The sequence below is a fragment of the Anopheles arabiensis genome, chromosome 2, assembly GCF_016920715.1.
Source record: "Anopheles arabiensis isolate DONGOLA chromosome 2, AaraD3, whole genome shotgun sequence".
Classification (NCBI taxonomy): Eukaryota; Metazoa; Arthropoda; class Insecta; order Diptera; family Culicidae; genus Anopheles; species Anopheles arabiensis.
In genome coordinates, this window is record NC_053517.1 from 54,696,551 (window position 1) to 54,724,409 (window position 27,859).

Sequence of the window (27,859 nt, forward strand, 5' to 3'; positions counted from 1 at the left end):
AACGATATCAGTGAGGGGCTTTGTATGTTATCTCACGTTCGCCGAAAAAAAATTGATAACAAAGGCAATGAATGGGATATTTATGCGATGCATACCAGCTCTATAAGTATAGTTTGTCATCACTACTTTGTACACCATTTAAACCATGATTCATCATTCAAAATCGACAAAGTATGTTTGTATTGTCCTTTAATTTTTCTTTTCTTATCTGCGATAAGAATCCAGCGGGTAATCCATTAACCAACATTACAAACTACGACAAATAATACAAAAAATAAAAACCCCTGTTCATAGGCACCTTCAGTAACAATCCGCATCGTTAACCTCGGCTGCGTAGTACGAAAACAATACGTCGTCCAAAAGTGAACCGAAGCTTTCCGTGTTCTCCAGCCATCGCTGCCGACTTGCCACGATCGCGGATAGATCAAGCGACTGTACGGAGCGCAAAAACTCTTCCGCACTGACGGAAGCATACTGTCGGAAAAGGTCCACATGTCGCAGTGTTTCGTCACAGCCGCAATCGTTGCCCGTTTGACGCCCGTAGGCAGTCGCCACGTTCGTCATGTGAGGATTGTAGGTCACTGAAAGTAGGTTCATATCGTTGAGGTTCACAATAGAATCAATGATTTCGTCGGCATTGGCCGAACTGCACGCCACATTGCCGCTGTTGTAATCAGCATCGTTTCTACGCTGCTGTCGTGGAGGTATTGTGCCAGTCCCCCCGGTACTTTGGGTTGCGGCGGCAGCTGTCGAATCCAATTGTGCCTGATTTTGTAAAGAGCCCGCTTCCATCGAAGATCGCTCAGGGGGTTTCACCTCGGAGTAGTTCGTATCGATAACCGACAATCGCCCTGCCAAAGGTGAAGCTTGCTGCGAATTTGAGCTGTTCGTAGATGATGGTCCTTGTACCGCATTGGCATTTGCCGGGGAAAGGCCGGAAGAATCGCCTTTAGCGCTTGATGGATGTGCTGCGGAAGATCCAGACCGCAAAACAACTTGATAATAGTCTAGAAAGTTGTACTTGTTCAAATGCGACATCAGTTTATCGATGATGGCAATTGTTTCTTTGACCACTCCCAGATCACAATCGTCTTTGAGACAGGCGAGCAGCACTCCCAGGCATCCGCGCAGCGACAGCTCATTAAGTACCTTCATTAGGCGTGTTTGAATTTCCCGATCGGTGAGTGTAACGATTTTTTTATGCTCCTTCGAGAACGTTACCGCAGGGAAGGTTCCGTCAATCATCCCTTGATGTTGAAACTGTCGGCACATAACCAGGCGCCAAAACTGAAGCGCATTAATCTTCACCTCCCAGTACAGATCGTTTGCGGCAGCATACGCTAGCACGGAAAACACACTGTCCAAACATTGCGGTTGTATTTTATGATTGGCGTAGATTTCCTTTACCGTATTGACCGCTTCGCGACGAACCACTCCTTCACTTTCGTTATCGATAACGTCGATCAGGTGATTCTGAAATTGGTTTAAATCGCATTTTTATTGCCGGCACATGAAACATTCCACCGTATGCCGTACCATTAAGGAAAGCTTGGAAAGCGAATGATCCCACAGCAACCGAATCTTGACCATCAACGTCAGACAGCGAAGGGCCGAAGCGCGGACGTACGCTTCAGTGTCGTTCTTTGCTGCAGCTTCTACAACCGGGATGATATCACAATCGAGAATATGCTTTTGAAAAGCGGGAAATTCTGTGAAGAAAATAACCGCATTAATATGGTTCAATCATGACTATTCCTAAGTACTGTTGTTGCGAACGATGGTGTTACTGATTTCCGATATGCTGACAATCGATGCGAGCAACTCGAGTGCCGAATCCCTTGCCTCCCAGCTGAGATCGTGCAGGCGTTTATAGATTATGTGGCCAACATGTTCCAGTCCCGATCCAGAGATATTATCCATCAGCAGGGCAAGGTTTGGTGCCAGGAAGTGCTCGATGGAGGTTTGGGTGAGCTTTAGTGCTAGCACGACCAGCTGTAAAAATGATTAATTTGGTGTCACAAATGCTGGACCACAAAGTTCAATACCCTATCATCGTATAAGAAGCGGTAAACTAGACATCTGAAGTCGAAAACATCTACAAGTATATAACAATACCAAAATATTTTTTACATTGTAACAATGTACTCACCCTCGGAGGAAGATTGGGGTTTGCCAGCAAGTTTAACATGAAATTAACAATCGCTGTCGATTCGATGCACTCTTTCCAGGTGATTTTGAAGTTTTCGATCAATGACATCAACCCATTGATGATTGCGGACAGGAGATTAGGTTTGCTTAGCATAAGATCCGCCTTGCCGAAGACGCTTCTTTCTCCCTCGACCGAGCAGCACATATCGGGAAGGAACTCCTTCAGCAAGTACACGAACGCTTGAAACGCAATGACAGCGCGCGGACGGGGTAGCTTGTGTGTGGTCACAATTCCTTGAATTGATTTACATGCCAACTCGGTCACATTTAAATTGTACGCCTGAAAAATGTCCCGACAGGCGTAAATCAACCGTATGGTAAACTCGCACGCAATGTCGTACAGCTGTGTGCAAAACTTTTCGATATAATCCGGCAAATCTTTCGTGGCGAAACACTGCATTTCGTAAACGACCGGAAAGAGCTGCAGCAGTAGTATTTGGTCGCCAAAACGAATACTCTGATTTTTCAGCACAACCTCTTCCGGAGCGCGATCGCCAAGAATGCGCCACAAGGAATGGTGTGTTTCGGCCATCAGCATCACGTTCTGGACGTTGCCCCGTCGGATGGAAAAGTTGACGTAGTTTAGAAAGTTTATGGTGTACCGATCGAAGGTCAGATCCACTGCCACCGTGTCCTCCGGTGGGATTTCCATCGTGCACAACCGGGCACAGTTGGCGAAGATGTGGGTTTGCCAGATTTTGGCAAGGTACGTATGGTCGTGCATGGTGTCAGTAAACTTCCAGAGATTGCGTTCGAATTTGTACGTGTAGAGAATGAAGTACGCGACCCGGGTGCGTTGTTTTGATTCGATGATTTTGCGAAACAGCGTTTGCATGAGGTTTAGCAGTGGAGAGATGATTTTTTGCGAGTTATAATCATTCACCAGCACCGCATCGTCCTGCTCCGGACTCTTCCAAACACAGTCAATCAGGGGAGACAGGATGGTGCGCACGATTTCCTTCACCTCTTCGTAGTCCCCCATCGTACAGAAGCGCTCCAGCACCTCGTAAATGAACAGCGACGTCTCGCGCGTTATGTAGATCGTCTGGTAACCATTGTAGTAGTCCAAACAAATCCGCCAAGAGCCGGATTGCTTGATCCACGACATGCCCATTGCATGGCGAGAGATTGCCTTCAGCACCAGCACGTGGCCCAATTTGATGGATGGGTTTTGTAGCTTCCCATTACGCTGAATACACTCCTGAAAACGATCCAGCATCCGGCTTCCATTTTGAATCCGTGCAAAATCCCACTCGTTCTCCACGATCATCGCCAGCAGCTGGAGCGTGAAGGCGGAAATATCTGTTGATGGGGCACGATCACTTTCCCATTGCTGCAGTATGCTCTCTAGCCACTGGAATACTTCCGTAGACTTGACAAATTTACGATGGTCTGGAAGTAGTGCAACAAACAAAAAAACAGCATTCATCGATACTGGCAGTTTCTATACCCATGTTTCGTAACATTAGAGTTCCTCGTCACTTACCATCGCAATACTTGCCGGACAGGTGACTGATTATCATTTCAAGATACACATCATTGTTGATCTTAAATCCGCGGTTCAGGAAAGCAGTTAGCACCTTGTGAAACTTTTCTTGGCAAGTATCGTCCGTGCATGGTTGGGGTCGATCCTGTTCCATAGGGTTGCTTGTCCCGCTGCCAGGATTGCTGCCTATCGTTGATGAGGATGCACTGATTTCGGAAGCCATCGTATTCTTATCACCAATGTTTGTTTCAGTTAAGGTACACTGGATTCCCAAATAGCAGCGTCACCATTGTTCTGATGCAATCCTTACAACTACAGCCGGGTTTCAAGGGTGAAGAAGGCACTGAGTATGTGCGAAATCATTCGTACAATGACAAATAAGCAGAAATACTTTACAAAATCTTAAGACACAGGTTTTAAAGAACGCTGGGAGTTTCGGTGCAAATCATCGTGTTTTCGAAGCGATGCTGCAATGTTATGACAGCCGTCAGATAAGCGGTGTGTGACAGATGACAGCGCTGTGCATCAGCATTTGAATAAGAGAGGTTACACCATTTTTTATTGTGTTGACAATCAATGGTACGTTTTAGAATGTAGTATCGTCGTCTGCAATCTCTGATTATCGATAAAATAAGTTCTCCTCAATCAGCTGCGTCTGAAAATCTGGTGGATAAGTAGGGAAGCTAAGCTCCTGGTGTGAAATTGAACTGAAATGTGAACTGAAATAAACGACAAGGTGCAGTGGTGTGTAAACGATCGAAACATTTTACGAATAAAATAGGAATCAAGGCTGTTGTACTGAAATAAAGCATCGCTACACGGTGTTAATAAACGGTTATTAAAATGGCTTATGGTGATCGAAATATGGCCGGTCTCGTAGTACAGTCGTCAACTCGTACGTCTTAATAACATACCCGTCATGGGTTCAAGCCCCAAATGGACCGTGCCGCCATACGTAGGACTGACTATCCTGCTATGGGGGGATCAATAAGTCACTGAAAGAAAGCCAAGCCCAAAAGTGGTGGTACAGGCAAGCCTTGACCGACAGCGGTTCCCAAGCGAGTGAAAAAGTCACTTTTCGGCTGTGTTTTCGATTGACATTTCGTGCACGATTTGACAAACGAAATAGAGTACGAGATTCAGACTTTTTTCGGCACGTACCCAAACGAGTGAAAATGTTTGGCTGTTTTTTCGATTGATATTTCGTGCACGATTTGACAAACGAAACAGTGTACGAGATTCAGACTTTTATCGGCACATAACCACAACAGCGTGCAATGGCATATTTGCTATCTTCATTTCACGTCTAGCGTTAGACATTTTGAGGTTAAATAGTTTTTAAATTGTTGGTATTTATATGAATGATACGATACGAAAGAACACAACTGATTTAAATGCAAACTAAACATAATACACAAAAAGAAATACACATAACCTGCTTCAACGCTTGGCTTGGAGAGTGAAATGTTACGAATGGAAGAACCACACATACAATCATATATTGCTTGTCAAATTATGAGAGTGTATGAGTTATCGTCCGAAAATTTCCGCTTGGGTTGTTGAGCCAATACGAAGAAGAAGAAGAAGATCGAAATATGGAAGCTTTGTATGTAGCGTCAAATTTTTGTTTATCGTTTTTGTTTAATTTGCACAATTCATACCTTTTTATGTTACTTTTTGTGAAAATGTTGCAGTATCGTGCATAATTATTTTGACGTTGCCACAGCTCATTGTTGACTAACATGGCTTCTTGTGAGATCCAATGAGCCTACCTGATCGTCTCATGTTCCACTCGCTCCCCTGATTTGAACCTCTGTGGTAGCATAAAAAACAATACTGTGTGCAGCTGCTGTTCGAGAAAAAGTGTGAACAGCAGAAGTAATAACTCTTGGATTATGCAGTTCGTGTAGATTACTTACCGTCGAAGCGTCGGGTAAATGAAAAGTGTGCTTAGCTAGTAAGCTAGTGCCGTGAAAAGATTGGTTTAGCGTTACTAGCGAGGGGTTTTTTCCGCACTTCCACAGCATTGCAGCATTGCGTTGGCCTTTGTGTGGCTTTCAACCCCTGGAAGGAGTTGCAGTGGTACCGTTGTTTTGAGAGGGTGTGTAGAAAGCGGTGTCTGACATAGTGCAACTTTTGCTAGGGTATATAGATTCCAGTGCTTCCCAAAGTATGGTACCGTGAACTTGGCAGGCGTTTTCTGTGTGCCAGTTTGAAAGCATTGTACGAATGGTGAAAAATGTAGCAGAAATCTGTTTACTACTGCTAGTAACCCCCGTTCGCGGTGTCCCCGTCTCAGCAAGCGTTATCGCTGGAAGAGGTCCGGTTGGTGTTGGAACGAATCGCAGTGCGGCGATTCTTGTGCTGTCTGCTGTTTCCTTTCTATCTTCCCTTCCGCTACCATCGCTGCATGTCCGGTGTTGGTAGTTCGTCGGCCTCGTTCATTCTCCATTTCGCCGCCACGAGCACGCGCGACAGCTATCTCACTGGCGACAGTGTGTGTGTGTGAGCGAGAGAGAGAGCGTAGCGATGTGAGCAGCGCACTAGCAATAATACTAAAAACAGCAGCGGCGGTGCGATAGTGCCAGCGACATCGCTTGAAAAGGGTGCGAAGTGCGACAAAACGATACCGCAACCGCTTTTTCCGTGAACCGAAGCAAGAGAGAAACGTAGAAGAAAAGTGTTTGCCGGGATGAAGGTTGGTACGTGTGTTCAATCGAAAAATGACAATTTGTGTAAAACGTATCAAATGTGCAAGGAAAAGATGCTCCAGTTCTGATCAGCAAAGTGCAATTTCCTTCGCTTGCAGCCTAGCGCTCTCTGGTACATGGTGTAGGGTTTCCTAGCTTCCGTGGAGAAAATCTGCTCCTGGCAAGCAGGAAGCCTGGGTGGGCTAGTGGAATAGCTGGTGGAAAAAAAGTGTTTGCCTTATTGGGAGTCTTCTTTACATTGCTGCTTGTTGGGGCTTGTGTGTGTGTGCGCGCGAGTAAAAAAAGTGCGAGATAGTGCGCTGTCGACGACGTTGGTAATCTTTGCTATTTTCGGCCATTCTAGTTTGATGTACGTAAAAGTATTTGTGTAGCGTGTGTCTGGTGTAAGTGCAAGTGTGTGAGCGTGCGTGCGTGCGTGCATTATCCCATGCTTTGCGTGATTTCACGCCCTCCTTATAGTACGCCGGTTGGGGCCATGTTTCGTATCGCAAGCGCAACCCTGCTCTATTCGCAATTTGTGCCGTGCTGATGTGATCTGCGGAGGCTTTGATAAAAGCGTTTTTTCCTAGTGTTGCTCCTTCGATTTCAAATAGTATTGTGCCTGCTGTACTGCCTAGCGAAAAGAATGGAACGAGACGAAACGGCGAATCAATAGCTGATAGCTGCGATGCTGTAGCGGCAGCCATAGGCAGCTAGTAGAGCGCGCATAATCATCGTGTATTAATCTGATTATTCTATTGTGCCACAGCTAATACGTGATAACTTAATGTGCGTACATATTCGGTTAAACGCTTAAAGCGCTCAGGAACGTCGCAGCGAGCTACATTCGATTACAGATTGGATAAAACAATCGGCAGCACAAAATGTCAACATCATCAGAAAGGTGCGTATGTCTCATCGATGACTACAGATAGATAGCTTCACACCTTCTTCTTACTGTTCTTTCCGGCGCATCGTACACACCAATACCAACGACCGTTACCGACATGCGTTCTGCGTGCGCCGTGTCGGATAGAGTTGTTTGTGGCGCTGTGCTCGTAGCGGCTTTCTGAGTTGTTGATGGTAATTTGTGCGCCGCCCTTATTTAAAGGGCAAGTCGCAAGGAACAACACAGCTGCTACAATGCGTGCGAGAGCGTGTCTCGTTTTAAGCTGCTTTCTGCTGCCTTCTGGTATAGCTGAGATTCGGCATGGCATGGGACAGAGTCAAAATCGATACAAAACACGCTTGTGTTTACGTTGAGCCAGCCATAGAACGTAGTAAGCCTTTCCTTTTCTTGGCACGCGTGCATGCTTTTGTTGTTTTCTGTGCTGTGCTGTTCGAAAAACCTTCAACAAGATCGATCAGCAAGTGATGTAAACGCGAGCAAGCAAAAGACGTGATTACGATGTGTTGGGATGTTGTTTTTATGATGTTAGTTTCTTCCAAGGATTTGTTTTGTGAATATTTTTGTTAACAATTTTGTTGTTGTTATCAACTCTGCTCAAACCGGGGGCAATCTTGGGGCGTGACCGATTTTGTGATGTCTCCAATCAGTTCGGCGTTTCGGCGGAGGGTTCTAATATATCTTAACTAACTTTGTTTTCATTTTCTTTTTCGTTCAATCATTGAATATAGGGTGGAATGGGTGGAAATTATCGAGCCCCGAACCAAGGAACATATGTACGCTAATTTGACGACAGGCGAGTGCGTGTGGGATCCTCCTGAGGTAAGTAATCGAAATAAAACTATCTATTACTGAATAGCTTTCAGTAAAAAACATTACTAAAGCATACTTAGACAATTTGCTGTATACAGTCTGTTCCCGAGTTGCACGGTTTGTGCGTTCCCGAGGAATCCGCGTATGTCGAATTACGCGGTTTTCGACCAACACACAATTGGTGTCTTGGTATTTTTATGCAATTTAGTAGTTTTATACACTTTATCATTTATTTGATACGATTCGTGCAGAATTATTTGATATTTTTCGCTTGTAAGTGGACTAAATTTATTAATAAAAATGTAATTTATACTGCATTGGATCATTCTTGAAGCAAATTGTATTGATTTGACATTTGATCTTTAAAATTAAGAAAATCGCGTATCTCCGAATCCGCGCAACTAAAGAACATATTGTTCTTTGTTTCGAGTCTCTACTATGCAAGGACTCAGCGTTTATTAATACTAAAAATTTATCAAAAATTAATTATATAATAATGAAAAGTATTGAAAGTCTTGAGTTTATTGCATGTGCAAATTCAACTGAGTTGACCATCCCATGCGTGACATAATGGTGCATTCAAACTTAAAAACAAATAATTCGCACAAATTATTCTCCCTGGGACACCCTGCGGGAGTCTGGAATGATGGTCAAAAAGAACATGTTTAGTACATTGTTAATATGTGACCGAATTTAGACAATATTTAGAAACAAAAAGAAAAAACGACACATAAGCACCCACACGCACAACTAAATTGAAGGGTTAATCAAAACAAAACTAGTATGAAAAGGGAAAGTGATTTTTGAGTGTTGTGCTTTTGTGCGATATTGTGCTCAGAACATTGTCAGCTACATTGCACTCTTAAGTATAATTGATTGTTTCTATTTTTTTTAATTATGTGATCTATCAGTTTGACGAACCTGATGCAGTTTTAAAAATCGACTGTAAACATTGTTTCATTATGTTCATTAGGTTGCACTATTTCAATTTCTTAGTAGTACAAATATGTCCGATCTTCAAGGGTCTGCAATGATGTGTTTATAAGGAGCTACGTTTCTGTTCATAAAATAAGAGCATCTTCATGCGAGGTAGAGGCGCGTTTTGTTAAGATAGTGTACTTGTAAAGAGAGAGAGTGCGTTACGTGGACCAGTGAAGCGTCGTTGTAACGTTTCACTTTTGCTGTAACTTTCCGGGCGATTTTTTGTATTGCTGCTTGGAGGTGCGTTTTATTGGCGTTAAATGCAACGATCAATGATCACGTCGAACATACAGCGTTTAGAAACGTTCGCTTTTCGCGTTTTCCGTAGGAGCCGATATTGACATCGTTTCACTTGTAGTGCTGTGTTATTGTCTGAAGATTGAAATGGTGCTTGGCCAAATGTTCATCCATGTTTTTGCTTACATCAGTAATCTATTTTTATCGAGAAAAATAACGGTTCACAAATAGAAAATTAGTTTGCAGGCATTTGACGACTGTATGCATACGAAACTGATAGTTTAATTCTATTCAGGATCATTTATGCCAAGTTTTTTTTCTTGGCGGTGGATTATCGATGTCAGTGTGTTATTATCATAGTTTACGATCTTATAAATACCTGTCGTAGGTTCTAGGTGGGGTCGTATATAGGATTGAATATCATAGCGATGGGTTAGTCCAGCGGTCGGCAAATTTTACGGCCGAAAGGACCTAATTGTTTAAAAAATGTTAGCAGTACACTTCCACGTGATGATCAACATTAATTGCCAAGTATAAGCGAGGGCGGTTCCTTGGTACAGTAGCCAACTCGCACGACTCAACATTTGTCGTGAAATCAAGTCTAGAATGTACCGTCCCCCCGTGGCAAGGACTGACTATCCGACTGCGTGGTACTGAATAAGTCTCGAAACCCTGTATAGACCAGCATGACCGCGTAGGACGTTACGCCAAGTAGAAGAAGAGAAGAGAGTATGGTGAAAGTTCTATGAAATATATGAAGCCGCGCATGCGACCCTGCGAATCGTACTTTGCCGACCACTAGCTTAGACTGACCACTTAGAAGCGCTATAAACAAGAGGACAAAAATGGAACGATATTTGTGTGTAGCTGTTTTTGTTTAACAGTACCAAAGTGAACATCCGTGACGTACAGCAAAGTTGTTCTAACTATTTTACGTGAATAAAGGGTTCTATTCGTAAAGGAACTTGACCTTGATTATTATTTGTTTGTCTCCTGTTTGCTTGCGGGCTTGCAGATTGTTTGTTTTTTCTTGTCCATCGTCTTTCCAGGCTTTCCGTGGTTTAGACTACAGCCAGAGGCCAATGATGGCAAAAGAATGTTATTTTTAAAACTTGAGTTTACTTATTCACAGGCAAAGGTGCACTAGCCATCCACTTGGCAGAAGGTTATTTTAATTCTTAATTATTTAACCACTGAAGAGCTCGCATTTTAAATAGACACATGTGTTTAGACCATGGGTCACCAAACTAGGGACCGCAGGCCGCATGTGGCCTTCGAATGCCCATAATGCGACCCGCGATGACTTTGTAAAGGTTAAAAAGTTCAGAATTTTCACTATCTTTATGCGTTACTTGAAATGCAATTCGGCCCACCAACTGAAAAGTTTTGCGACCCCTGGTCTATACTAAAGATCTGTAACTTTATTTCATGTTGATCATGTTCCTCAATATCTAACCTGCTGATAACTGAATATACTGTAAACTTATCATCACTTCCAGAGTTCCAACGGAGTTTCAGAGCGTACTAGTTTAGCTGAACTGTTAGTTAATTTAAAAAAAAAAATAAAGCAGACAATGATGAAATTGACAGACAGCACAGGAAATAGCTTATTAAATGCAGACGGAAGAATTGTGAAATGCATCTGCGTCTATGGATACGACATGCCTTCGTCGGTGATCAATTTCGTTTGGGTAGCATGATCCTGATAATCCATTAAAGTCTTTTTTATATCATGTATTATTATTCTGTGAAGGAGAAAGAATTGAGACAACATCATCATCATCATCATCATCATGTACTATTCTCAAAAAATGACATGAAATATAAAATATATAAGTCTTCGAACGTTGAATGATGAATTACCAAGATAATGTGTGCTTGCAAATATGAATTATATTTCAATGGCATTTGATTCGATGTTATTTGATGAAATTATACGTTATTATTGTACGATATAATTATATTATATCTATTTTTTAAGAAAAGTACTTCTGAATAAACAAAAAGGCTTCATGAAGTTTATTAGGTTAAAAAAGCTTATTAGTTTCAGAGAGCTTCTTCATTTTCTTTGGAAAAATTTGATTAAAATAAGAAACTAATTCCTTACTATTTGGCTTTTTATCGGTTTTCCTACGGGTTTAAGCCATTTATCTGATTTTGTGAATGTTTTTTTTTGCAAATTAAATGGATTGAATACTCTCGAAAAGATTTGGTGCATCTTCATCTTGAGATTCAATGGAAAATTGTATGAACCAATAGAGTGTTTGCTTTGGTAGCGATAATCGTTTTTCTCGTACTCGTTTTCTCGGTCAACAATCAACAACCACTTCTCCATTAGCGGAGGCTCCGTACACCAGCAATGAATTCACATTGCTTTTTCCAGATGTTTATGTAAATATTGAACAAAAATAAACCAAAGTGAGGTGCACGAGCTTGCTTTCGCCAGTGTGCGCCATTGACATGCTTCTTGTAAAGCCGTTGCAACGGAAGATGTTTTTGGTGTATATCGTAGACAGATTGATCCGCATGCCGGAGGAATGCATAGAATTACGTGTTTCAGAAAAAGGAACAACAAAAATCGTTTCTTGCCGAACTGTACCGATAGACAGAAAAAAAATCATAGTCTTGCGCGCATCACTATTTGACCAAACCGTTATGAATCATTGGAAGCAACTGGCTTCTTCGGACATATTCACCCGATTTCCATTCTTCTGGAAGGCAAAGAAAGCAGCCTTAATTGAATGTTATTATTAGTGATGTCGGTAATTGTGCTTGCTGCTCACAAACGTGATTGTTTTGACCTCAAATTCTTTAAAAAAGCTCGGTTGATCCGAAGTAGTGAAAATTGTGTCGTCCTCAGAGCATGGAATGCTGATTATTTTTGCAACAATTTTTTTTTTACTTTTTGGAACACTATTGAATGTTTATATGAGAGAGTTGATATTTATTACCTTATCCATGGTGTTCGTAAATAAATTAAACAGTGTTTATTGTAATTGTTAACATTCATTTTTATGGACTTTAATCAAACTAGATGTGTTATTATCAAAACATGTGCTGTTTTTCCTTGTGACTAGCGCAGTCATACAAGCCTTTAATTGCTTTACGAGCGACATGTATAGCTTAAACTACACGATGTAACCAAAACACCCAAAAGCGGCCAAAGTCATACAAAATCATCAAACTATTTGTGCTATGGCGCGTTTTGATCTTCGACCTCGGAACCGAACCGAACCGAACCGAAATTCAACAGATATAAACGGACAACACTGTGTGATAGTTGTGTGTTTAAAAAAAATAGGAATAAGTGTCAGTGAGCATTTCGTAATTTAATTTAGATAAATATAAATATGATTACATTTTAATTTCTTATGCCGTTTTAATATTTAGCAGTGTGTAAATAGAAATGAGGACCGTCATTAATTATACATGACTATCGAATATAGATTTCAATGCGTTAGCCTAGTTTTTTCCTTGATGATGTAGCCTGATAGAAATCGTTTCTACTTAGCACGTGGAATTTACTTCTGGAGCTGGTATAACAACTTAAAGTTTTCGTAAGCATCTCACCGTGCATGTAGATATACCGGTAAAATTTTAGGCCATGAAGCATGCAAAAGTAGCAACAATTAACATGGATGAAATTTTTCAATTCGATTTGTATGTGTTCAACTGTCACCCATAATATTTTTCACGTGCCCGCTCATGATATGAAAATATTAGAATTAATTTTCGAAAAGCAAAAGAATTAATTTCGAATAATTAATTTAGCAAAAGAATTAATTTTCTGAAAAGAATAGCTTGTTACGATGCATATTGTACAATTTTTTTTTGTCACAGTCACGATTTATTTTTTTACAGGCATGTGTAACATAAGAGTAAAACATCAAGAAGCTTTGAAGCTAAGTTAAGTGATCCGTGATACTAAAAAGGTTGGAGAGCACTGTTGTACTTCACTCCGTGGCGTAATGTAACATTTCGTCTGTTGCAACATACTCGTTGTTTGTTATTTGTTCGAGATACACTTGCTAGGATACGAGCACATGCCTATTGCATTTTTATTTCTAAGCTTTGCTCAATAGTTTATCCTGAACGAATAGATCTAATAAATGTTCTCGGAGCAAAATTTCGTAACTGTAGACAACTACGAACTGGCAATCTACATTTTTTCACTAAGCTGTATGTGCGTAAAGTTTGCTGTTTGTTGTGTCATAATTGATCGTAGTTTCTTAAGATTAATTTCCAAGGCTTATCACTGCCACCTAATTGTTAAATCACTCTATGTATGTAACCCATGCATATGGTGTTCTTGTTATTGTGTCAATCCATTGTGAAGTGTTTTAAGAATGATGGTGCAAATGGAAATGTCTAGACTTCCTCTGTAACTCCACTCTGGTACAGTGCAATCGATCTCGATTATTGTTTTTGTTCTCTGTGGTTTTTGTTTTTAATTTTTTATTGTGTAAAATAAGAAAACGCGATTACCAAAGCCGATTAATTTAATATGCGTTACCGAAGAGAAAGTGCCTCCCAGCAGCCCCTACACATAACGTAGTTTTTGCGAACACAGCTGATGCAAATGTTAATGGTACAGGCGAACGAATGAACCGTAGAATGATTGGTCTATCATTGCCACTTATAATTGAAGCAAATTCATCATCTACGCCATTCTCTTTTTTTAGAAGCGACGACTACATGCGTTTCGCAGTTTGTGATGTGATCATCCATTTGCGATGCGGCCTATATATATGCGTAATATGGCTCTTGCGTTACCAAACATGGACGTACTGGAGACAGAATGGTTTCAATTTTACCCGTGTTCAATTTATTCTATGCTTGCCAGTCATACTCTTTTACGAGGTGTATTATCTGTAGCAACAAGCTTGTGGTGTAGAACGAGTGACTATAGTCATAGATCTTTCAAATTGTTCCATTAGAATATCCATTGATGAGTGATAATTCTTTGGTTTGAAAAATGTTGGAAGATGAAGATACTTAAAAAAAGATATTAAAAACGACAAAACATGTGTTTATAAGTAGGGGATATGCAGCAGTTTGATGGTTTAAGAGAAAATAGTAGTTTTTGTAATTTTCAGTAATAAAATATATTTATCGTTTAACATTCTGCAAATGCAACAAACTAAGTATAGAATTTTTTAACTACAAAACTGCATGAAGAGAACCCACGATTAGCGAAAACGATTTTTTAGACCCCTTCAGTTTTATCCGGGTGTCATTTTAGTAACATTAATGAACGACTTATTCTTTATATAGCATGGGCAGCTGTGACTGTATAGATAGGATTGTATAGGGTTGTATAGAGTTATGTGTAACGCTTAGATGACAGGCATTCAGTGAACGAACGAACGGAAGGTGAAGTTCCTGTTGCACCGGATATTAATAAACCGACCCTCTTGGCTGCTTTTCTGCAGAAAAGGCAAGAAACCTTGCGAGGAAACAAATCTGGTAGAAAGGAAGCGTTAAATACGAACCAGCACGCGTTAGCATGATCTCTCTGTGCAGATCGGGCATAAACATTGCTAACAGTTTTACTCGCCCATCTTGACAGTGCAGCGTGTCAGCATGGTGATGATAAGAAAGTGAAAGCAAGCCAGCAAATGGGTTTATCCCCACTGATATCTTCGATGTGCAAGTCGGTTGCACGTTGTGTTGTGCAATTGATCTACCGATTTCTTCATGTAATTAGCGTTAAGTTCCCTTTTAAAGGTTTTCGGTTTGTTTAAAAAATATCATTACCATACATTGCTTTTCTTCAATTTAAAGAAGGCGCAATGACATCTGCCTGTTTGGGCATGCAAAGTCAAACCAAATTCTATAGGAAATACGAATTGTAGGTGGTGATCGATCGATCGATTGAGTTCTTCTGCATTCACAACATTAGCCCTATTGGTACGCTGTGCCAAGTTAGCGGTTAAATAGGCTGCTTTCAACATGGCAATGTATGTGGTGGTGACCGTTAAAAGAAAAGAAGAGCAACCCGTTAGCGACCAGCCGACCGACCGAACGGCCAATCGACCAACCGAACAGCTTTTGAAGGTTGGCCTCCACAGGGCATCGTTCGTCGCTGCGGTCGTCGAGCATTGCTACGGTTGGTTGATTTTTTTCTCTCCATTACGAGCGCTTTGTTTAACGTCGAATCGGGAAAAGTTGGTCAGCTACTCATGATCTCCATACTTACGAACCTTCGAGTGGCCCTTACAATCGTGGAAAGTAGTATTTTGCTCGCTGTGCAAACATTACAATTCTCATGCTGGGTACACTTGATGCGGCTGTGCCTGTTGGACAATAGTTGAGATGTTTTGTTTTGCTACTCAATTTCAAGTTTATTTTAATTGAACAATATATTTTATGGGTAGATTTTTGGCAAAGATGCACCTTTCAGGTCCTTCTTATAGTACAAATTGTTAAACAAATTATTATGTTCTGTAGTTTTCTGTAATAGAAACAGTTAAATTCGAAGCAACAGAATCAAATGAAACAGCCAGCTATTTTCGCAATATGATCGTAGTTTGTTTTCACGAGTGTAAGTGTAAATGTATTCAGTAAAGAGCAATCTGATAGGAGGAAATGTTTTCATTGCATTATCGCTATGGCTATGGGTCTAAGGTGAAAGAATAAACACAATTGCGATGTATTCACTGTCTCTCGGTTAGCAAATTGACCCAAACAAGGGAATAATTTCTTTAATAATATGCCATGTTTTCTAAAATACATCAATTATTAAAAAGTTAGGTGATATCCTACCAACGAATGAATCACTCTTTGAAAGCGTTATTCGTTCATCCAGCCTTCTTTTATTGAAAGGTAGCCCAAAAAACCTCAACCATACGCATACTAAAACCGATCCGTGGTGTGATTATTCAGCGGATATTTCTATTGGCAGTCGCTGCACCGACACCATCAACCGAACGGAAGTAATGAATTATTTTCCGTTGCCACTGGGAACCTTAGGAAGGCTACTTGTGTACCGTCAACCGTGTCCATGCGATTTGGACGCTTGGCGCTTGACTTTTCTCTGCAATCGTCCTTTATAAATATTAATGTAGCGGAGCGGGCATTGACAACTTCAGAGGGATGTCAGTAACGGTTGGATTAACGTCGGCGAGATAATGCCGTGCCTTGGTTTCTTTGCCTGAACCACACAGCCACTGTCTGGGCATGTTGGGCTAGTCGAGTTGTACATCCTTATATTTGATTCGCGTGTCGAAATCATTTCCTGTGTGTTTGTTTTTTTTTTTTGCTGCAGTACGTTGATTGGCGATGTATGTAACATGCATCAAATTGGATCCAAAACTAAGTCAAACTCTTGACGCTTGTGTAAAGCAGTTTGTATCAATACTTATTCTCATCTTCTTTGGCACTACAACCGTCCAAGACTTGGCTTTCAGTGATTTTTTGATTTCCCATAGCAGGATATGCTTTGAATTTTGTACTAATTATGAGTTGCGTAAAAACGTGCATATTTTATGTTTATTGGAATTAGCTATCGCAACTCTAACCATATGGCATTATGTGCTGACCACTTCGTGATACTGATAGAACTTTGGCTTATTATTTTTAATCTTCAAAAACGGAGCAAATCCCATGTGAGAAGCTAGCAAAAAGAAAGAGCACAAAAACGTAAAATACGAAAAAGGAAAGGGTCCGACCCGACCAATGATGGAAATGAATGTAAAAGAACAAAAAAAAAAAAGCACAACAAAACATGTGCACCATCAACATGCGGGCACATGAGTAACCCATACAAACATATGCTTTCTTTTGCGAGATTCTCCGTGATTCTCTAAACGAGAGAAACATGAAGAATACTGGCACGCACGCACGCATTGATTGTCATAGTATCTTGATGGTTAACCGCATACGTTTTTGGAAGCGCACACGACGACACTTTATGGAACCGAGTTTTAACGCCTTGTTCGTGGTGAGTCGCAGTCCGTTTGTTTTCCGACCTTAAGATTATTGTCGGGTGGCTTACCATGGTGCATCCGCTAGACTGCTTTTCAGTTAGCATTGAGTAGGCAACATTTGAACTGGCATTTGAACTGGCAGCTGTTGGCTACACTTCCGGTGGATTGAACGTATTTGATGAGTAAAATACAACACAAACAACAGTACAGCGACACCGTTCCATAGCTTGATAGATAGATTATTTTGTTGAAGCCGTAAGATTACGCCTGTTTTTTGTTTTACTTTATATAAATTGTATTCCTAGCCTTTTATATGAATAGAATATGATTTAGTTAATCTTTAATAGTAAACAAAATTTTAATTGTTTCTTATTATAATGGATGTTTGCAAATTTAATCATATGTATACATCAATCAAGCAAATGATCTTTAATTGGTCTTTAAATGATGTGTAACTGACCCGTTTTGGCAAATTTATTCGGCCAAGTTAATTTTACCGGGAACAATAGCGTGTGGGAAGAATTTGGTCATCGTAGTAAATAACTTTTGAGTCCAAAAATACAGAATATACATATAATTTTGCGAAATTGACAAACGAGAATCGCCACTGGTGAATTGGTATTTGTATGTTTAATTGCACGAATGAATAACACAACTGGCTGACTTTGTTGTGCATGTTATGCATTTCATTGGTTCAACATACATTTGTTGATTCATTGTCATCATATTGACCAACAAGTTCCATCATTTCTACATTTTGTCAATGTGCTCAGTAATTGCTTGCGTGCGTTGGACATAACGGGGATACATTGACGAATGTATTCATTATTAGTTTAGATTGGACACTGTAGAGGCTCTACTGTTGCAGCACGTCCTCAATGTAAAGATCTTCGTCGACGATATAAATAACTCAGATTTAATGATTGAAACGCAAACACTTTTTTTTGTAATAAAATATTACCAATCTTTATCAATTAGCATAATACCATTTTCATTTTTCCCCGGTTTTTCAATAGCTTAGTTACTGGTTGTAACTGTTTTTGCTTTAGTTATTTGCACAGCTGCTTTTTTTATCCTATTTCTCGAATTCTGTTACCGATATTTTTTACATCTTCTCGTCCGATAAAATTTTTGTATTATTATTAAACTTTGTTATGTTTAATATTTTATAAGAAAAATATTTTTCTCTACGGTCTTATCCTGTCTCTATAGGGTGTCCTTTTTCTACATCTTTCATAGAATTATTATTAAATATTTTTTGTTTTGTTTTACTTTTGCTACTTCTTTTTTTATTATTCATTTTCTCTCTTGAAATATATGTTTTTTTTTATTCATGGTGATCAGTCTCATTTATAGATATTTAAAGGTACAGCAATCGTTCTTCGCGGCATTACGGTTAGTTAAAGATTTTTAAATAGTCCAAAAAGATTTATAAAATTACTTAAATTACCTAAAATTTTCTCCATTATCCATTCCATTATCTCTGTATTGTTTAGCATTGGGAGTACATCATATATGATGAGATAAAGAATAGCCTAAAGCATATGAGTTGCTGTGGTGTGCGATTTTCATAAAAAATAAATTTCATTATCAATTATGTCGAGAAGCAATGATTTTTGTTGAGAGATCCAGCGTTGCATATAAGCTGATTGATCTCAACGGTAATTACACTGTAGTAACTGAGTTATCTAATAGATGAATTGTGATAGTGATATTCTCATACTCTCACTTGCAAGCTATAACACGAAAGTATTGCGACTGATGAAATTGATGTGTGATAATGTGTAATAGTCAGTATCAATAAAAAAAACTATGCTGCAATCGTTTACCCAAACTGTTATTATGGTTTCTATTAGGTGCCAATGATAAGATATTATGTATTTTCTACTATGGATGACTACATTAACTTATTGACAGTCCTTTGTAGAATAAAGGATTATTATATGAATAAAAAATATATTTTAATTCTATTTGAGATATTTAAGGTTTAACAACAATGCAATCATAACTTGAAGCATTTTAATGCAAAAATGTGTTTTTGTGAGAATTTTTTTTCTATAACATTTTATGTTTCTTTTTACTTTTAGGGTGTAACTATCAAACGTACGGATGCATCGCAGTGGTGGGAACTGTTTGACACAAATACCTGTCGCTTTTACTACTACAATGTTGCCTCACAGAAAACCGTTTGGCATCGGCCACAGAACTGTGATATTATCCCTCTGGCTAAGCTGCAAACCCTGAAGCAAAACACAGATCCTAGCGATCGAAAAGATGCAACACTTCCGCATCATCATCACCACCATCACCACCATGGAACGGGCAGCAGTGGAAGCACCGCAGGTGGTATCGGTGGTCTAGGTTCACTCGGTGGAGCATCGAAATTGGGTGGCAGTGGTACGGTGGGAAAATCTTGTGGACATCGAACGGCGACAGGCGTCACGGATTACCGTGACAGAGATCATCACCATCGTAGCTCCAGCTCTGGCCACCGTCGTGGCGGCGGTGGCGGATTGGATCAACGCAGTAACAGTGAGCTTCTGGCCAGTCCACAGGGAAGACACAGCCTTCAGCATAGGTAAGTCTCATCGGAACCACACGAGTATGATACGCCTTTTTTTACTATACTTCCACTAGAATCCCGTTTTGCAATGCGACCACAAACGACAAAGAACGATTCTACGCAGTTCTACGTATGCTTACTGTTGCTGTTGCAATCAGCAATGTGTAAATTAATTATTTCCGTTTCCAAATTTTGCTAGCCTTTTGTTATATTCCTAAATCTGTAATAGTACGTTTGTCCCATTTTATCAAAATTTTGTTTTGCCGAGTATGTACGTACGCTACAGCAGTTATTTAGGTCGATATCTATTAGAACAAAGTCGATTAGTTTTTATTTATTCTTTGTTTTAAGTGCCTTAATGTTGTTCTGTTTTCTGTTCTGTGTTTTGAATTGTTGTTTTTCTCTTCCTTTTTTTTCTCTTTCTTTTCAACATTTTTCGGATGCTTCTTTTTTCTTCGCTTGCGATATCTCTTCCTCGTCTTCGTACATCTACTTTTCGCATCGTTTTGTTCCTACTGTCTTCTGGCATGACGACGACGACTTTTGATTTCGTAATATTTTTGTTACATAAATTAAATGTTTGTTTTTTTAATGTTTTGTATTGGTTTGTGGTATCTTGATTTGAAAATATTATGTTGTTGCTATTGTTTCCCTTTTGTAAACCCAATGAAATATTCCTCGTAATACCGTAATTATGTCGTGTCGTGTGTGAACATAATTTTGCCCAAAAAAATTATTTTTTATCCCTGCACCCTAATCTTCGTTCGGACTATTCGGTATTTGGCTCTACGGAAAACAACAAAATTTGTTGTTTAATTTATCACCGTTTTCAACTCCAATGCTTTCCATCGTACCGTAATTTTGTTTGTGTGTATGTGTGTCTTTCTGTCTGTCTGTTTTGTGCATATCCTTTTGAATGGCATTTGGCTTGCTTACTGGCACACCTGATTTTCCCGAACTTCCTACTCGTCCTTGTCATGCAACTCTTTCACACTGCCACCACTTAATTTCCCTTAAAAACAATGCTGTGAACCACACACTTCTTGCGGGTATACCATCCACTCTCTGGCCGTTTAAAACGCACACATCTGGGGGGTGTTGTAATGGGGTTGATTGTTTTGTGTTGGTTGGTGACATCAGATTACCACCGAAAATCTTAACCTCCCCGTTGGCTGATGGTAGCAGCCACTCTTCGATTAGTCGATTGGATTCACACAAATTTTGCAGACACGGTGGCATGTCTGTGACATCTTCTGGATCGGTTCGTGGCAGTCAGCGCTATCCGGCCAGTTATCAACATAGCCATCTTCACGCATCGCAGCAACACCACCAACGTTTTCACCACCATCATCATCCCGATAGCTCACTCAAGTCGCCTGAGGGGGGTAGCCTGTCCGGAAGCTACCGGCGATTACACGGAGGCGTTGTGGGCAGCGTTCCTGAAGCAACGGGAAGCAGTTTGCTGCGGTATGGCAGTGGTTCCAGTGGTTATGCAACGAATGGCCATAGCACCGGTGGTACGGGTAGTAGAAAACACAATCCTGACAGTAGTAGCGGGTAAGTGCATGGAACGCGATCAACTAGATACGTACTCGGGCGAGGGAGGTGGTGGTGTGCATGGTGGTGTGTAGTATGTATAGTAGCGTGCGTGTGTGTGATCCCAGAATAAATCCTGCATCCGCTATCATTGTCACCCGTAGTAGTATATGTATTTTGTGTGTGTGTTTGTAGTGTCTGCACGTCTCTATTGGCAGTTGACACATTCACGAATTCTATATGACTAAAATATAACAGAAAACAAGTCCAAAATTAATTTCACTATATTCATCCAGCATCATCTCACATAGAAGGAAAGCAAACTAAATGGTGGTGATATTTGGTTTTTGTGATCGTTAATACGCAAAAGATCCCATTTATGATAATCCGCTTCATGTATTAATAAAAATCATGTATTTTTGTGTATTATTTTGCTAGCTATCGTATGCTGCAGGAAAGTTCCAGTTCGCACAACATTCCGCATTCTGTGGTAGTTCCCTCGCCTTCATCATCTACTGCAGCTGTGTCTGCAGTAAGCAGCAGTGAAAAGTTAGCCCTTGGAGCATTACATCATTCGTCAGCACTGCCGCCACCGCACCAAATGCTGTCGTATTCGATCTCAAACTCATCAGATCTTGCTGCCGGCAGCCTATCGTCACCATCACACTCGTTGAGCACGCCACAGTTCAAAAAGAAGTTCATGCATGACGGTGGTGTTGGGGGTTCCTCTTCAAAATCAACCTCGAAAGATGGTAACCTTGCTGGGGGCATGGTATCCAAGCACGAAAGCTTCGATTATGTAGGCAGTAAGTAATAGTTCCCTGCGGCTGAACTGGATGGTTTTGCTCAAATAGAATCTAAAAGGATTAATAATTTCCCCAATGCTCTTTTTCAGATCCTAGTGCATCATCAATCTCACTTACAAGATCGGGTAGTTTCCTGTCATCTGCGGGAATTACTAGTGGTGTGGGCGGTGTTCTTGGTACTCCAATTTCTTCCCGACCGTATGGTCCTTCCGGCAGCGGAGGAAGTCATCATTCTTCCAGTGGATCTCATCGGAAAGGTAGCTTTGACGGAAATGGTGGAAGTGGTAATGTACCCGGCTCCGGAGCAGGAGGAAATGTTGGTGGTTCCGGAACAGCAGCGGGTGGTGGAGGAGGGGGAAGCGATGATTCAATGCATGAAAAATATTTCAAATCTGTTGAAAACACACCGATCACGCGAAGGCGCCACACCACGTCCTCAAAATCGCCCTTGCAGCAACAAAAGCAATCAAGCGATTCTAGTCCCCAGAGTCCAATTAGTCCTCAACAGCAGCAACAAGTAAAAGTGCAGCGACCATCAGCTTTGTCGGTGGAGCTATCTCCCGGTAGCAGTTACCAAAACAACGGCAGCAACAAATCTAGTCATAAAAATAGTAATACCAATAGCAGCAATACCACAGGTGATCATCCTAGCGAACCATACAGTGTGGATGGTTTGAAGGGAAAAGCAGATAAATATCAAGAAAAGATGAAGCAAGATCGTGCTGGTAAAATATCACCAGGTGCGGTGTCTGTGGGTGGTAAACAGTCTCCTTATCCACCCAACATTCCGGCATCCTCGTCCTCTAGTCATCCTGCGGATCAAACCAACAGTGGTAGCACTTCCAAGGGCAGTGCGGGCAAGGATCATTTTTCGTTGAATCTGAACCAGTCCAATCTCGACCGGCACAATAGACAGCTCGATCCACAACAAACATTGGAGAAAAAGTCGTCCGGTTCCACTCATACCGTTGCTTCGAATAATTCATCATCGCACAATGCAAAACATGGGAAAAAGTCCAAGAATTACAGCAATCATAATACCGCTGGTGGTACCGGTTTCGATTTCGATTACGACAACGGCAACACCTCGCCTTTGTACTGCAACTGGGATAAGGTAATACTTCCGAAAAAAATAATAATAATGATCTATCATTTTGATTGGTCTAATGACTCACCGCAACTGTGGTATCGATATTTTCTTTACAGGAAATGCAGGAACATTTGCTCCCTTTGCAACATTACATCTTAGAACAGGCAAAACTGTCGGGTTCTTATGGACTTGGAGATCTGGATTCGGATTCGTTTCATTCCGACAGTCAATCTGAGCACTCTTTCTCGGGACACGAGCCGGATAATGAAGATTCGGATCATTCCGACGGCCACGGTGACTATTTAGCACATTATCCTTATGAAGAGTATGGTGCCCGGCACGCCCAGGACGGCGGTGTATCATACTATAACTTTGAGTTTAATTTTGGCGACCGCGACGAAAAGGAAGACATGTAAGTATTTGAAGTACGATATTCAAGTACGGTAGACGTTGAAACTTACCTTTCGAATATTGTTGAATTATTTCGGTAAAATATAGATCCGAAGAAGTGACAGCGAAGTTGGAGAGCATGCCGGATCAAATATACAGTCCTGTCAAAAATCATCCTCCACTGCACAAATTCCCGCCAGCTGCATTCCAGGGAGCGAGATCAGCTCTTGATTCATCCGGTTTGGTGCCGGATGCTGTTGATCGCGGAGTACCTACGGTTCCGATGGGAGGTGCAAATAGTACATTTGGTTCAAAAACATCCTATCTACAACAGATGGCTGCTGCGGCCGGTCACCACCAGCAGTTACAACTCGGGGGAGCAATGCAGTCTCCTCAACAACAGCCGCCACATAAAATCAATAAAGCTACGTTGCTACAGCGATTCCAGGAAAACCTCTCACTGGGGGCATCTGCTCCGGGAGTAGGTGGTAACGGAAAGATAGCAGAAATGGCTTTGCTGAAGGAGTGTGACATCGAGAAATTCGCGCAGGATAATCTGAACCTCCATTCTAAGGGCATTTTCCGGAAAAAGTCTTCCGTGAGAGATATGCTCAGTTGGACATCAAACGCGATAAGCCGTCCGATGTTGTCGTTGGCAAGGGATAAGGCAGGCAAGAAAATGGCAACGGATCTTTTCAAGTTGGTTCAAATATACATGGGTGATCGAAAGGCACGTATTGGTATGAGTTTAAATTCGGTGGCGATAGACATCGTTACGATGGCGATGGGCCAGGCACAGCTGCGCGACGAACTGTACATTCAAATGTGCCGCCAGACCACAGAAAATCCGAGTAGGGATTCGTTGATTCGAGGCTGGGAACTAATGGCTATTTGTTTGTCATTTGTGCCACCGTCCCCTACATTTCAACCAGCCTTGTTGGGATACATAAATCGGCATCGGGATCCGTCTTTTGCAACCAGCTTCCCCGAAGTTGGCAAGTGGCCAATCCACGTTCAGATTTCGCACTACGCTACGATAGCCTGCCGCCGATTGGATCGTATTGGAAGCTCGGGAAGAAAACAAGCTAAACGACCGACAGAAGACGAAATCAATCAGGCACGTGAGCAAATATTCCGCGACAGCATGTTCGGCAATACTCTGAGTGAAGTAATGGAACTGCAGAAGGAAAGGTTTCCAGATCGCCAACTGCCCTGGATACAGACAACACTTTCCGAGCAAGTAAGTCGGAATGATTTAGAATTTCTCAAAAATGACCAAAATTTCAAATTTCCTTTCAGTTTGTAAATTGTTCAATTACACATAATCCATTCTAATTTATATATTTGTTTTATTTTATTTATTAGGTGTTACTTCTGAACGGGAAGCAAACTGAAGGGATTTTCAGAGTACCGGCAGATGTCGACGAAGTTAATATGTTAAAAAATCTTATCGATCGTTGGGAATTTCCAGAAAACAAAGGCACGATGGGTAAGAAAACATCATCAGCCTCATTGGTTTAAAATGGTTTAAAATAATGAATATTATAATATTTCAGATGCTCACGCTCCTGCGAGTTTGTTGAAATTATGGTATCGAGAACTGTACGATCCGCTGATTCCGGATGAGCTTTACGACGAATGTGTGCAAACGGAAGACCCTGCTGAAGCAGCTGCTATCGTAGAAAAGTTACCAAAAATCAATCGATTGGTAGGTGTACAACATACATTAAATTGTTTAAAAAACAACGACTTTTGATCTTGGCCCAGATTATAAACAATCCATCAATCATTCTCGTTGTCCTTTCCAGGTTCTAACATATTTGATTCACTTCCTACAACAATTTTCGTTGCCTGACGTTGTTGCTAATACAAAAATGGATTCATCTAATCTGGCGATGGTATTTGCACCAAATTTGCTACGCTGTCAATCACAAGATCCAAAAGTTATTCTGGAAAATGCCCGTAAAGAGATGACGTTTATGCGTACCCTGATACAACATATGGACACTTCCAGTGTCACGTATCTGGTGTGAAGAGTAGACCAACATGTATTGAAATATCATGGAAATAATTTGTACAATCCCGTAGAGCATACCCCAATTTAATGAAAACATAGACAGGATAGACAGGTATCTATTTCATTTTTGCTGTTGCTATTTGCTGCATCAATTAGATTTGCTACATCAGCTATAACACGGGTTCAAATACGGCATTGCCAGTAGGAATGTTGCTGTATTTAACATAGCAATGTTTTACTGGCAATGTTTTACTGTTGAGTAGGAAGTTATGCAAAGAAACATACAATCTTGATACATACAGTTATCGAGTTGCGAATATAACAGAATATTTTGCTGCACATTTTTGGATAACCCGACCGTGAAAAACGACGTACCGTTCATAAACCTTACGACTTACCAAAATACAGCTTAGTAAAAACAAAATCGTAACAGCGATACAAGAATAAGAATAAAAGTTAATGGAACAAAACGATGTAACCACACAACAAAAATCAAATACTTTGCACACACAGCTAAACACCGTAAAAGAAGAGCGGTCAAAAGACGCTTCCGGGGATTGCTAACTATTGTATTATTTACAGAAACTTTTAATAATGCAGTACGAATAAAAATACACTTTCACATTAAGCATCTTATAAACCATCCCACTCATTCATTCATTCTCAAAATCCATAAGCAACGTAATGGTTGCGAAAACTCTTGGGCGAAAACACACAGACACTGGCAAATATTGTTAAAAGTATAAAACATATGAGCTAAAAGAGAACCTAATAGTTATTCCTTACTGGCATTTAAAGCAACAGGTGCGCAATATGCACAATTAAAAACACAAATTACACAATAAAAGCTACAAAACAACTATTGGACTGTGCTGGGTAGAGAGTACTGCAGGATAGCTAAGTGGGTATACAGAAGTTTTTTTTAAATTTAAACGGCAAAACATGGGACAACAAGCACAATTTAAATAAACAAAAGAATTATAGATCAGGTAATAAATGTAGTCTTACTTCATAATTGCTTTCATCAGTTTGATTATCGCAAAAACAAAACACACTTTCAGTTTGCTTCACACAGGTGTTTGTTGAGTCCATACTCTCCCACCAAAAGATTTCCAAACTATTATCGTTTTCACGAATACAAAGATTTCAGAAGATGTAGCTAGGGTTTCAATAAACTTCTTCCATTTTGTCATATTTGTTATGATTTTTTCAGTAAGGTCTATAATATCGAATTTGACGTCAATTGACGAATTCACAAGCATCTTCTTAACTGCTAATGTCTAATGGAAAGTCTTTACTCATTTGATAGTTTTAGGAGCTAGGGATTGTTTTATACCAAAATTATATGTATTTTAAGAACAGGCAGCTAGGTAATAGTTTTTTTCGCTCTCTTGTTTGTAATAAAAGAGTTGTGTAGATATATATTAAGAATGAGTTTGTTCGAAACCAACGATATGTATGAATGATTTAACGTATAAATTAAAACTCACTTTGCGCGTGGTTAACGAGGATCGATCGGAAAAGAATGTTATGTTAGTCCAATAGACCAGTACAAAAGGGTACGTAGTAGTGACAACAAACTGTTTGCTCTCATCGTGTTGATGAGTTTTACCATCTCTATGGCCTTCGTGTAACGTACCCTAGAGCGCAATAACATGAAACTTTCTATTTGATTTGAGAAAATGAACAAAATGCGATCGTAGAAGATGAACACATTATTAACAAGCGTCCAACAACGAGGCATGCACGAACTCATAATCTATTTATGCAGAAGCTTTGAAGAAGCAAACACAAAACTCACTTAACAAGTAATCTATCAAACAAACAAACAAACAAAACAAACACAAATGCAGATGCGAGCAATGAAACAAAAAGAAGAAAAATGCGCTGAAGAATATTGAGATAAAAATATATATTATATATTCTATATTGAGAGAAGTTTAAGTAAAGCAAGCATGCAAAAACCAATTAATAATTTATTACGAGGAAACTAAAACATAGACGCTAGTGAACGCCGACGAAAATGAAGAAAGGACATTAACCTGACGCATTATAATGCAAATAAAAAGAGAACAAAACCTACTTAAAGATATGTTCCACTGCAAATTATTTCATATATTGCATTCTTTACTTTATGTGATGGTGTGCGTCTTGGCGTGATGGTGTGACTGAACTGTATGTATTGTTTGTAGCATCGTGCGGTGCGG

At 40.3% G+C, this 27,859-nt stretch overlaps 2 protein-coding genes and 1 long non-coding RNA gene across 11 annotated transcripts; 1 reads left to right on the plus strand and 2 right to left on the minus strand.

Moving 5' to 3' along the window:
• Nucleotides 1-149: 149 nt before the first annotated feature.
• On the minus strand, nucleotides 150-4,183 carry LOC120898079. Its single transcript, XM_040303420.1, has 5 exons — nucleotides 3,695-4,183; nucleotides 2,150-3,600; nucleotides 1,788-1,992; nucleotides 1,537-1,709; nucleotides 150-1,473 (listed from the first exon to the last, which is right to left on the minus strand). The coding sequence occupies exons 1-5, from the start codon at nucleotides 3,915-3,917 to the stop codon at nucleotides 301-303; spliced, it is 3,225 nt and encodes a 1,074-aa protein (XP_040159354.1). The 5' UTR covers nucleotides 3,918-4,183; the 3' UTR covers nucleotides 150-300.
• A 1,315-nt stretch (nucleotides 4,184-5,498) lies between these two features.
• Nucleotides 5,499-27,740, plus strand: LOC120902553 (rho GTPase-activating protein 39). Of its 9 annotated transcripts, XM_040311760.1 has the most exons (13): nucleotides 5,499-5,627; nucleotides 5,719-5,795; nucleotides 7,154-7,288; nucleotides 8,023-8,113; nucleotides 19,338-19,828; nucleotides 20,954-21,370; nucleotides 21,788-22,155; nucleotides 22,245-23,269; nucleotides 23,362-23,657; nucleotides 23,744-24,875; nucleotides 25,001-25,124; nucleotides 25,192-25,343; nucleotides 25,444-25,668. In XM_040311760.1, the coding sequence occupies exons 3-13, from the start codon at nucleotides 7,269-7,271 to the stop codon at nucleotides 25,666-25,668; spliced, it is 4,341 nt and encodes a 1,446-aa protein (XP_040167694.1). In that variant the 5' UTR covers nucleotides 5,499-5,627; nucleotides 5,719-5,795; nucleotides 7,154-7,268. The 9 variants fall into 9 exon arrangements, with proteins under 9 accessions (XP_040167694.1, XP_040167446.1, XP_040167369.1 ...); XM_040311512.1 differs by lacking the exon at nucleotides 5,719-5,795 and having other exon boundaries at nucleotides 5,500-5,627; nucleotides 6,749-7,288; XM_040311435.1 differs by lacking the exon at nucleotides 5,719-5,795 and having other exon boundaries at nucleotides 5,500-5,627.
• LOC120903229 lies at nucleotides 18,571-23,817 on the minus strand. The gene is made up of 3 exons (XR_005739565.1): nucleotides 23,707-23,817; nucleotides 22,273-23,615; nucleotides 18,571-22,206 (listed from the first exon to the last, which is right to left on the minus strand). It is a non-coding gene; the product is annotated as an uncharacterized LOC120903229 (long non-coding RNA).
• Nucleotides 27,741-27,859: the final 119 nt, after the last annotated feature.

Coding starts and splice junctions, on each gene's coding strand:
- LOC120898079 (XM_040303420.1), bottom strand. CDS start 3,917: ATGGCTTCCGAAATCAGTGCATCCTCATCAACGATAGGCAGCAATCCT. Junction 1,710..1,787: donor TGTCAGCATATCGGAAATCA/GTAACACCATCG, acceptor TTTTCTTCACAG/AATTTCCCGCTTTTCAAAAG. Junction 1,474..1,536: donor TTTCCAAGCTTTCCTTAATG/GTACGGCATACG, acceptor AACCAATTTCAG/AATCACCTGATCGACGTTAT.
- LOC120902553 (XM_040311760.1), top strand. CDS start 7,269: ATGTCAACATCATCAGAAAG. Junction 23,270..23,361: donor TGTACTGCAACTGGGATAAG/GTAATACTTCCG, acceptor TTTTCTTTACAG/GAAATGCAGGAACATTTGCT. Junction 23,658..23,743: donor CGCGACGAAAAGGAAGACAT/GTAAGTATTTGA, acceptor GGTAAAATATAG/ATCCGAAGAAGTGACAGCGA.